The 11,873-nt window shown below is 41.4% G+C and overlaps 1 protein-coding gene across 1 annotated transcript; it reads left to right on the top strand.

Moving 5' to 3' along the window:
• Nucleotides 1-1,561: 1,561 nt before the first annotated feature.
• On the top strand, nt 1,562-5,171 carry LOC148822945 (transcription factor SOX-4-like). The gene has a single exon (XM_088929463.1). The coding sequence runs from the start codon at nt 2,155-2,157 to the stop codon at nt 3,289-3,291; it is 1,137 nt and encodes a 378-aa protein (XP_088785589.1). The 5' UTR covers nt 1,562-2,154; the 3' UTR covers nt 3,292-5,171.
• The last annotated feature ends 6,702 nt before the right edge of the window (nt 5,172-11,873 follow it).

Genomic DNA, 11,873 nt, shown 5'->3' with positions numbered 1-11,873 from the left:
CATTTTTGTAACGTGAAAAGGCCAGTTTTTTAAACCTCGTGAGTTTTTATACCCCAAAGAAATTCGTATTAATGTTGAATACAGGCAGTTATCTGACATATATATGTAAATGTATACAGTAAGAATACTATAATTTTCAGACTTGCACAACGTCTATAATATTATGTAATTCCAACCCACATTGAAACCACGTCTTCCTGTACTGAATGCAACAGAAAATTCAGCAAGACAGTCCCTTGACTCCATCGTGCCATCTAGTGTCGCCGACAAAACACAGTGCCGTCCCGCCGTGGAAAATGCTACTGCTGACAGCTGCCCGCACGCCTTTTTCAAGTCACACAATTTTTTTTTTTCCCTCTTTGACTTGCTTTAAAACGTATAGGCTGACCGGCCGCGGCGGTTTGAGTTTGCGTTTCCTGAAACTAAACGGACAGAGCAGCTACTCAAGATCATTTGGCACTGTATACAGTATACTGAGCCGTGCTTGTCGTGCAAACCAGTTAGTTTCTGTCAGACCCACCACTTTCAACACGGTTTCGCTTCATATTTGTATGTGGGGCAATGAACATGAGATAAAGCACACGCAGACGGTGCGCTTATTAGAATACCCGTCTTGTCGATTCAAATCCAGAGACCTCGTGCGCTGTACTCCCTCGCTTTGCATGTGAATGCTTTCACTGTTTTTTTTCCCTTGCAAAGCATTCGGTGAGAGGCGTGCGAGAGGTGACAGAGGACCGCCTGCCTTCTCGCCGACTCCGCCCTCTAAGGCAGTCTGACAACAGTCTAGCCTGTGGGGGAAACTTTACAGCAGTTACAAACAAGCGTGGAGACGGTTCACGCAGACCTGCTTGCTGTGTTTCTTCAAGGAACCACAGCGGTGTAATGCCATGAACTAAAGGGGGTTTCGGAAAACGCATGAGTAATGATAATAAAATAATTGTGACTAACCTTTGTAGTATTTTAAAAAGCTCAAAACTCAGCATTTAGTAGGGTACCACTAAATCACCGTAATAACATTTTTCCACTTATGGTGACAGCTGTGGTGGCGGTGAAGGTTGTAGTCGTGAAGTTGGTGCAGAAAGAGTGGTACTGTAGAACCGTGTAAAAGATTACTTACAGCATTTTTTACCAACGACCACAAGTTTTCCCTGTGTAATAGGCAAGGGCTGTCTTAAGCGTGGGGCACCGTGAGGTCTGCATTAAAAACAAAGGATAGCCTCGGTTTATTTCCTAAACTGCATTAGATTGGTTTCAGTTCAAGAGTGCTTAAACCTAATGTAATTTATTTCCATGCATGACTAGCAAAGAAAAAAAAAATCCTAAAAACTACATGAGCATGTCCCTTTAAAACTAAGTTTGCAGTGTACACTGGAATGAGGTCAGACATAAAGCTCCTCATTGCACGCGCTGATTATTATTAGATTCGTTTTTAGCCAATGGGCGCCTGAGGGGCGTGCTTTTGGCGCAAGGCAGGGTAGAGACAGCAGCGGATTGGTTGTGCTCTGTCGCCATTATAGCTTTGGAAAAGGATAAAGCTGCGCGAGGCGGAATTGAAGTCTGCTTTAAGTTGCAGACTGCAGATGGAAGGCGGACTATAGCAGAGTTCAACAAGCTTGGTCTTCCCGCATGGTGCTAAGGGGAAGGCTATGCAAAAACTATTCTGTAACCTGAGAGAGTAGAAGAGAGAGCTTTTGTAGCTTTAGAACGTGAACAGTAGTACAGAACTCCTGTACAGCCCTGCAAGCAGAAATAAAAAAAAAACTGCCGCACTACAGAGTTGGGTTTGAACCCGTTACATAAAGCACTCTGGGGGGAAAAGGCGCTTTGGAAACTGGAAATCGTTCCTGCAGACAAAACTGAACTGCACAACCAGAGACACTTGAACAGAAGCCTACCAGACGTGCGGCCACAAAAACTGAAAAGGCGATATACTGCAACTCCTGTGGTTCACAAGTCGCCGTTCGACAAATCTCAGGACTAATATTATCACTAAAGTAATATATACAAGTGTGGGACGGAAATTGGTTAAGAGTTTGCATTAGAGCAGCCAGGCTCGCCAAACTCAGGACTCAGAATTTCTGTGAATCGGCAGACGCTTGTAGTTTGCTGAACAAGTACTTTAATATTCACATATATCAAAAAAAAAACTGAACTATGGTACAGCAAACGAACAACACCGAGAATACGGAAGCGGTGCTGGTGGGGGAGTCTACGGACTCTGGAGCTATGGACCTGGGTATGGCGTCCTCCCCGACACCCGGCTCCACGGCATCCACGGGGGATAAAATGGATCCAGCCTGGTGTAAAACCCCCAGCGGTCACATCAAGAGACCCATGAACGCGTTCATGGTGTGGTCGCAGATCGAGAGGCGAAAGATCATGGAGCAGTCGCCGGACATGCATAATGCCGAAATCTCCAAGAGACTGGGCAAACGCTGGAAGCTGCTTAAAGACAGCGACAAGATCCCCTTTATTCGAGAGGCGGAGCGGCTCCGGCTGAAGCACATGGCTGACTACCCAGATTACAAGTACAGACCGAGGAAGAAGGTAAAGTCAAGTAGCGCCAAACCGGGGGAAAAGGGGGAGAAGATCAGCAGCAGCAACTGCAGTAGCGCCAGCACTAAGCCCTCCTTGAAAAAGAGCAGCAGCGCGAAATCGTCCAACAAACCCCACAAAATAGTGCTGGGAAGCTCAAAATCGGCGTTCCCCGACCAGGTCTCCCACGCGGTCACTACGGATCACCATTCCCTCTACAAATCCAGGTCAGTCTCTGCAGCCAAGCAGATCCCTGACAAGAAAACTAAGAGGGTGTATATTTTCGGGGGAAGCAACCATGGTATCAGCCCCTCGTCCGTGGCTGTCCCTGCCAGCCCGACTCTCAGCAGCTCCGCAGAATCCAGCGACCCGCTGAGTCTCTACGAAGACGGAGCTGCGAGTAACAAGGAAGGTGCCGACTCGCCCGGCGCGTCGTTGGACCACCACAGGTACACGAGTATGCGGGCATCATCCCCGACTCCCTCAGCCTCTCATTCGTCCTCTTCCTCCCAGTCCTCGTCCTCGGACGAAGAGTTCGAAGACGACTTACTGGACCTTAACCCTAGCCCTGGTTTTGACAACATGTCGCTGGGGAGCTTTAGCTCCTCGGTTTTGGACAGAGACTTGGATTTTAATTTTGAGTCGGGGTCTGGCTCTCATTTCGAGTTCCCCGACTACTGCACTCCCGAAGTAAGCGAAATGATTTCAGGGGACTGGCTGGAGTCGACCATTTCAAACTTGGTTTTCACTTACTGAGCGACAAGATATCCTGATGTGTTGGGAATAATTTCTTTGCTCTTAATGAAAAAGGGATTCCAGAAAAGGTGAGTTTGAACCTTGCGAGTAGAGTCCCACTTGAGGAAGAAGGAAAGCGCTAATGAACTGTAAGTGTAACGCTTGCGTTTCGTTTCAAGGATCAAGGAATTGTGCTGAGTGGGTATCGGCTTGAGAGAAGGCTGAAGAAATTGTTTAACTTGGAGAGAGGAAGATATTAGTGCAACCTGATTAGGAGTGACTGAGATCCTATTGAAATAAACACTCGGTCTGAACTGGAAAACTGTAATTGATTTGCACGTACATGAAGGCGGGCTTATGTTGGCTATACTTTAATCAATGTTACTTAAAAGGGACAATTGAGAGAACTTTTCCGAATCGCCAAGTGAACTTCATTACTTAAGAGGTACAAAAATTGGCTGTCTCGACCAGTTTTTTTTCTCGTGATGGACGTATTTAACAGGTGGGTTGACTTAAAAAAATAAAAGAAAAAACGCATGTTACCGTGTCTTCTTTTTCTGAGATTTCTTTAAGACTGTTGAACAGTTAAAACTAGTGTTAGGGTTATTTAAAAATGGATAGATGGCGCTATGTTTGATTCCTACGAAAAAAGGAAAATCACCAGCTTTTTTCATTCTTAACTTTTTCAGGATTCAAACGCTACTCAAATCTGTGCTGGACTTTATACTCTATACAATTCAGGACCAAAATTCCTTAGAATTTGTTTCTCCGATGTTAAGAGAAACCTTTTTTCCTCACCGATTTTTCATCCTCGTGTTTTTTTCCCTTGTACATGTTATCAGATACCATTTTATATATGGATGTATTTATACTGGCCAAACATTTTTGACTTTTTGTTTTCGTAGGTCTTGTTGTGTATACCTGCACCGTCTGTCTCCTTCGCTGAAGGGCTAGAGTTTTAACTTTTAATTTTTTATATTTAAATGTAGACTTTTGACACTTTTAAAAAGAGAGGAAACGTTTGATTATTTTCTCAGTGTATTTTTGTACAAAATATATAAAGGGGGTGTCAATCGGTGTATATCGCTGTTTGGATTTCCTAATTTTAAGAACCGGGGGGTTGGTTTTCTCAAAATCAACCACCTATCCATGTTTACAGTTCAATCTGCAGGCTTCTTAAAGACGCAGTATCTCAATTTTCAGTGTCATTTTAAACATTTGTTTAAACGAATAAGTATTCTGAGCAGCCATTACTGCTTTTTTAAGTACATTACCCAAAAAAGAGATACTGTAGCTTTAACTGATCCATTTCTTGGCGCTTTTATAACAAGCAAAAGTTTGGTTTTAACCACTGGATGGATATACTCAAAATGCCGATTTGAGTTCGCGACACTTATGTACTGCGTTTCTCATTATTGTATTTGAATATTTAATCTTTTCTACTTGTCGGCTAAATATACTTGTTTTAGTATCTTATGGCATGGTGAATAGCATTTGTATTTCCGATTCAGGTTTATAGCTGTTGTGTTTAAAAAGAAAAAAAGGAAAAAAGTGAAAACATCTTTGTACATTAAGTCTGTATTATAAGCAAAAGAAGATTGTGTGTTTATGTATGTTGTTGAGATATAACATGACAGGCACTAGAACAGCTATCTTTATACATTCTACTTACGTTTAAGGTGGTTGTTCATGTTTTTTATATAAATATATTAACTTTATTTTCATCCATTCTGTGCAATATGCTGTGTAGAATATTGTTTCGTCTAATCATGCCATAACGTTTGGAGGAAAAAAACTCATGCCAGCTAATCGTGTCAAGTCACTGCCTGTCAGATTGTTGATATACTTCTGTAAATAACTTTTTTTTCAAGAAGGAAATAAAATCAGCTGGAACTGAACCCTATATCTTGCTTCGCAGTCTTGTTTTGCACGGTCTGTGTGTGGGAGTGTGAGCGTGTCTGCCTGTCATGTGCAAGAGACTGTCTCGATCCTATTTTTAGGTATGTAAAATGTGACGTACCTTTGTTTACTTATTTGATACACTTAGTCATACAGTAACGGGGGTGTAACCTGGCTACATGCTACTTCAGTCTACTAAAACCTTCTGAATGTACAGAATATAGACTAGATCCCTTCCCCGGGTATACTGAGAAGTATGCAAATCTGCGAGGAGGGGGTGCGTCTGCGTTTTGTGAATGTCCGTTTCGCTTGATCCCAATGGGTTTTTTAATCGTCCATTTCAAAGTAAGCAAGTGCGATTTTTTTCCTCTCTGCGTGAGAAAGTGATCCAGACGGATAGATTAATTCAGATGCATTTCTAGTTTCGAGCGGGATGCGTCTCCCCTCCCCCTACGCCAGACAGACATGAAGGCATGGGGGGAGGGAGGGGGGAAGGGCAATTAAGGCCATCCAGGCACAAAGCAGACAAGCTTCCCAAGAAGCGTCTAAAATGACCGCAGATCCAGTCAAGCTAAAGACTGACTAACGGAAATCTTAGTCTGCCGTTTAGGTTTGTCACAGAGCTTAAGCCTTTTCGTTTTCAAACGTTTAAACTTTCTCCCTCGCCTTTTTTTCCTCGTCTCGGCTGTTTTCTAGTGTAGAGAATGCGGTGCCCCAGTAAGAAGAGAAAGCAGTAGGAATGTTCTCCAGACAGTACGCTTACATGGGGGAGGGGTGTCAGACGACTGTGAGAAGGCTGACTACTGAGTCCCAGAGGATACTTGCAGTTGATGGCTGTTGAAATGAATTTTTTTTTAGAATGCATTTATTGCAAGTATACAAATCTCCATTCAGCCATTTATTAAAACGCCAATAGTTTGAAAATGCTTTTAATCACGATCATAAGCAAAATAAAACGTATATAAAGCGGACCCTTAGTTTCCATGGCAGAGTATTGTTTCATGCAATGGGATTAAAATAAATTCGTTCCGATTTCACTTCTGTAATTCTTCAGTTCTAATTGAATTGCTTTTAGTCCGGTTTTACTTATTGCATTTGTATGTTATAAAGAAGTTTCTACTTCGAATACGAATCAACAAGGGAGAACATTTACACCATGACACATTTAGTACTGGACTAATCTAATTTCTGTGACTGTATATAGCATTACGACAATAATACAATTATATACTGGGAGTATTGGTAGTGGTGGTGGTGGTGGTGGGGGGGTTGACTAATTTGACGTTTATTTGACGGAGTAAAAAGTGGTATGCCTAGACGTGTAACTGCAGACAAAAACTACCATTGAATTCCACTTTTACGCTACCACCTCAATTACAGATAGGGAATATGACTATTCATCGTGAAGTCTTTGGGATCACTTCCAAAGTACGATGTGGAACAGAAGTCCATGGATTTAAAGACAGCCCACCAACAGGGGCACTGTTTATCCTCCTATTTTTTCTTCTCTTTTGGCAACAATGGCTTGCTTTCACAATGAGATCCAATGATAAATATTTCAGTTATTTTCCCGGGATCATGAAAATTAATCCTCCACATTATTTTCTTGTAAAAATACCGTCCTGTTGCAGTCCAAAATGACTTGAATGTTCGTGACACTCCCACAGAAGTAACACCTGCTTTTTTGTGTGCTAGAACACTCTGATCTTAACACTTCAGTGCTTTGCCAAAACATTACCGAATCACAACTGTAGACCAATCTAAGATGCTTGTTGGTGTTTCCTGCTGCAATAACACAGCAATGTTTTGAAATTGAGAGCCACAAACACAAGATGCAAAAGCTCATTACCAACAATGCTTCACTTTTGTAGAAAGAATAACAGCAAAGCACCAAAACCATGTAGAAACAATCATTTTATCTGTAGGAAAATGTTTCTATATATGTGGGTGTCTTAAATGTAAAAGATGAATATCTTTTAAGTATTATTAATACTTAAATACAGTAATATCTGGTTGCAGTAAGAAGTCAGTTAGACTGAATTTCAGAATGTCCTATGATTTTTTCTCATCCTCCTGTTTTGTAAAATTGGTATTTTAATACTTGGTTATAATATCTTAAAATAATATAAATAAATAAGAAATGTGTTGTAAAGAAGAATCACAATGTTATTTCCCCTTTACCCCTTTGCACTGTGCTTATGAATGTATCTGTATCTTTCTGTTATTTAATTTCTTGTCTGATACATGATTGTGTGTGTTCTCAGTTTTGATAGTTATATCTCACTGAACCTCAGTTATTGTTATAATAACTAAAACGTGAAAAAAATGCAGACTACCAGAAAGCGCACAATGTAAAACAAAATAATAAAATAGTTTTTCAGATTCCTAAGAACATAAGAAATATCTGAAATGAAAGCCCATTACTGTACACTCATTTGGATGCTAGTAGCTAACTTATCCAATGATCTCATACAGCTGTTACTTGAAGCCAGGGTATCAGTTGTAGCACTGTGGCTGGTAGCTTGTTGCAGTGCATTCTGTTCTTAGTCTTAAAAGCAAGTTAGTCATCAGAGGATACTTAATGTTTGCAACACCTTTATAACATTAAGATTAAATATTTGTATAAAACACTGTCCTTGTGACATATGTTTAAGTATTTTATTTTCATCTAGAACCTTTTCACCAATAAAATTATTTTAGGATGCAATAAAGATGGATCCAGAATACAAAGTTACATGGACTGTAAACCATGAAGCTAAGAAAACAAGACTTTCAGATAGAACCAACTGTACTGTTAACCTATTTATCATGTACATTTAGTGCAGATGTCTTTCTGAAGTGCTTTTTAATCTGATATAATTTGTTATAATAATGGTATTTTGGCTAGGTAAGACATTTATTATAATGACATTATTAAATGCACAAGTGAATGTTAACCTTTCTATTTTGCTTCTGTTAAGAGTTGTCCAGGGTGAAGATGGACAGCTGATGAGGATTTATAAAGCATAATTTGGTTGCTTTGATGTTTAGGAACATTAAATGAAAAGCAAACCATTCCTCACTGGACTCACAAGACTTGGACAGGGATTGAAATTTGTGATAAGAAGGGGTAGGGGCAGTTAAATAATGAGTGTGGTGTAAAAAATGACATTTGTATAATAGTGCAAATATGTTGAAAAGAAAAACTAGAAACATACAATAAAAGCATTATGAGGGTGAGCTGTATAAATGATAACATTTTTATATTAACAATAATAATCCCTGGGTCACCAGTGATCTGAAGGCCGTCCTAAATAGTATGAAGAGGGCTTTTTGGGTAGGTGACAAGGAGGAGCTGAGGCAAGTGCAGAAAGAGCTGAAGGTGAGAGTCAGGGAGAGCAAGGTGGCTTATGGGAGGAAAATGGAGGACAGGCTGATGGAGAGCAATGTGAGAGAAGTATGGAATGGCATGAGGAAGATCTCCAGATACAAGTTGTCCAGCGGCCAACAGAGTGAGGGAGGCCTGGAGAGGGTCAATGAGCTGAATCTTTTCTTTAACAGATTCGATACAGGGTCCACTGTCCATTCACCTCACAGGCCTTCACCCCAGACACCCTCTTCATGTCCTCAGTCACCCCATCATGAGATCCCTCCTACTCCTACTCCATCTTCCCCTGCCCTCCTCGGCCTATCCATCACAGCTGACCAGGTCAGAAGGGAGTTGAGGAGACTCCATGCAGGGAAGGCAGCAGGTCCTGATGGTGTCAGCTCCAGGGTGCTAAAGATCTGCGCGGACCAACTGGGTTCAGTGCTGCAATACATCTTCAACCTGAGCCTGAGATCAGAAAGGGTTCCGGTGCTCTGAAAGACATCTTGCCTGGTGCCAGTACCCAAAAAGGGGCACCCTAAAGTCTTGAATGACTACAGACCAGTGGCACTGACATCACACCTAATGAAAACTCTGGAAAGGCTTGTACTGGACCACCTCAGAACCGTGGTGAGTACAGCACTGCACCCCCTGCAGTTCACCTACCGGTCACACTTGGGAGTGGAGGATGCAGTCATTATCTGCTACACAGAGCTAACTCTCACCTGGAGAAGACGGGGAGCACTGTGAGAGCTATGTTCTTTGACTTCTCCAGTGCCTTTAACACCATCCATCCACCTTTACTGAGAGATAAGCTAAGGGCGGCGCAGTTGGACAGTCCCCTGGTGTCCTGGATTATAGACTATCTGACCTGCAGGCCACAGTATGTACAGCTACAGAGCTGTGGTCCGAACAGGTTGTTAGCAGTACTGGGGCCCCACAGGGGACTGTCCTTGCTCCATTCCTGTTCACCTTTTACACCTCTGGCTTCACGTACAACTCTGAGGCATGTCATCTGCAGAAGTTTTCGGATGACTTTGCAATTGTGGTGTGTATTAGAGAGGGGAGGGAGGAGGAATATAGGAGCTTGATTACCAACTTTGTGGAGTGGTGTCGTCTTAACCATCTCCAACTAAACACCAGCAAGACCAAAGAAATGGTCATGGACTTTCGAAGGAATAAGTCTCCGCTTAACCCTGTTTCCATCCAGGGTGAGGACATAGAGGGGGTGCAGTCCTACAAGTACTTAGGGGTACACCTGGATGATAAGCTGGAGTGGTCTGCCCTAAGTTAGGACTGTTAGCCCTTCATTTGCTCATCTATGGACAGCATGTTGCTCCATTGTACTTTTTTTGGACACTCAATCTGTATATACCTATGCACATTTTACACATATTTTATTGTTTTTACAGTGACTATAATCATATTTTGCACACATCTATGTATTTATTTTTATTTATTTTATTTTATATTTATTTTGTATGACTGTACGTATTTTAATTTTTCGTCTATTCTGATGTCTGTTTTTTTGCTTGTCTTGGGCTGGACTGCTGTAACACATCAATTTTCCTTCGGGATCAATAAAGTCTTATCTATCTATCTATATTTTTAGCTAATATATTTATGCAGCACAGTGGAGCAGGGTTTAGCATTGCTTGCTTACAACTCTTTAGTCCTGGGTTTGATTCTAGCCTATGGCTCCTTTCTGTGTAAAGTTTGTATGTTCTCCCATTGGCCACATATGTTTTCCCAGGGTACAATGGTTCCTCCCACATTTTACCCTGTAAAACACTAAGCTTGTGACATAGGCTTAAGAATTTGATTTTCATTGCGACCTTTTCCACCTTTTAAACTATTTTAGGACTTTGATCATTGAGTACATGCGCCCTGCAGTGGAATAACATTCCATCCACAGACTATCTTGTCTTGTGCTCCTTTTTTGCTGGAATGTGTTCCGCAGCCCTGTATTGGACTAATCTGTTATTGAAAAGAGACAGAATTTAGAAGGTTTTACTGGTGTGTTGGAAGCTATGTACAGTGTGAAGTCACAGACAAATGTATCGGCAGCCTTTGTTTGAAGCTATATGATTCACAAATGACTTTGTTTTAATAAATAATAAACATATTTCATTAAATATTTTTTCAATAATATCTTCCTAAAGTTTATTAAGTACTGACACTCTGTAGTGAGTAGCATTAAAGATACCATTTTTTAAATAAAGAATAGCAGGTTATTTTTGCTACAAACCCACCCAATCTAGATTTGCCACCATTGGTTTGGTATTGGTATTTTTCAATCTAGAATTTTTGCTCATGACCTCTGACCTGACCTACTTTTAGAGCCCTCAACTCTCACCTTGAGCAAAACATGCTTGCGGGTGACTGGGAAAGCACTGGGGGTGGCATGTTGCTGGGAGCCAAGAGAGGCATGGCTGACTAATCCCGCCCTACACTTGGCAGTGCTTACCAAGTTCTGCATCAATGCTGGGAGAATACTGGTCACAGTCGGCTAGTGACATGACTTAGACTCAACCTTGCTATACCTGGGCAATAGAGTTCAACCTATGCTTGGGCAGGTGCCAGGTGAAGATATAATATCAGGCCTTTTTCTAGTCACTACCAAATTAGTCAAATTAATCTCAAATTTAACACAAAGAAGACAGATTAAATGAAGAGGTAATCCAGTCAGCCTCTTACTGTGAACAGCAACCTCTACAAAAGGTGGAAGAATTTACCTATTTAGGCAGTGAGATGTCAACAGAGGGTGACCGCACAAAAGAAGTAAATGCAAAGCAAATCAGGCTTTTGCCATGCTCAGGATTATCTCAAAGCTTGTAGACCTAAGCATGGTGACCTGGTCAAGAATATTCAAAAGAAACATTCTCAGTGTGCTTTTATATGGCCCTGATTTATGGAAAACAGCCTCTTTCAAAAAGAGGCCAAAAATCTTTCAAACCAAATGCCTCTGCAGAATCAGAGGAATTTTTTGACTGAACACCATCTTTAATGAAGAATTCCTATGAACGGCTGGAGTGGAACTCATTGCACTGCAGACGAGATAAAAGTGATGGAGATGACTGGGACGTGTGCAGAATGCCACCTACTGCACTACCCCCCAAAAGGCAAGAAACAAGTCAAAATAAGCATGGCAACATGAAAGATCTTAAAAGCAGCAGTCTAACTTGGGAAACAGCACTAAGAGTGATTGTTTGTCTAAGAGCAGTGGCACTCCCTCAATGTTGCCTCAAGTGCTGCCTCATGCAGAGGTTTGAATAAATTATTAAATGGGTTTATATAAGTGATGCCAGAACTTAAGACAGCAATCCCATAGATATCTATATTCAATAAACAAGAGAAA

Source organism: Atractosteus spatula, chromosome 12 (assembly GCF_055471065.1).
Source record: "Atractosteus spatula isolate fAtrSpa1 chromosome 12, fAtrSpa1.hap1, whole genome shotgun sequence".
Classification (NCBI taxonomy): domain Eukaryota; kingdom Metazoa; phylum Chordata; class Actinopteri; order Semionotiformes; family Lepisosteidae; genus Atractosteus; species Atractosteus spatula.
The sequence above is the reverse complement of the archived record's forward strand: the minus strand, read 5'-3'. Positions and strand labels throughout refer to the sequence as shown.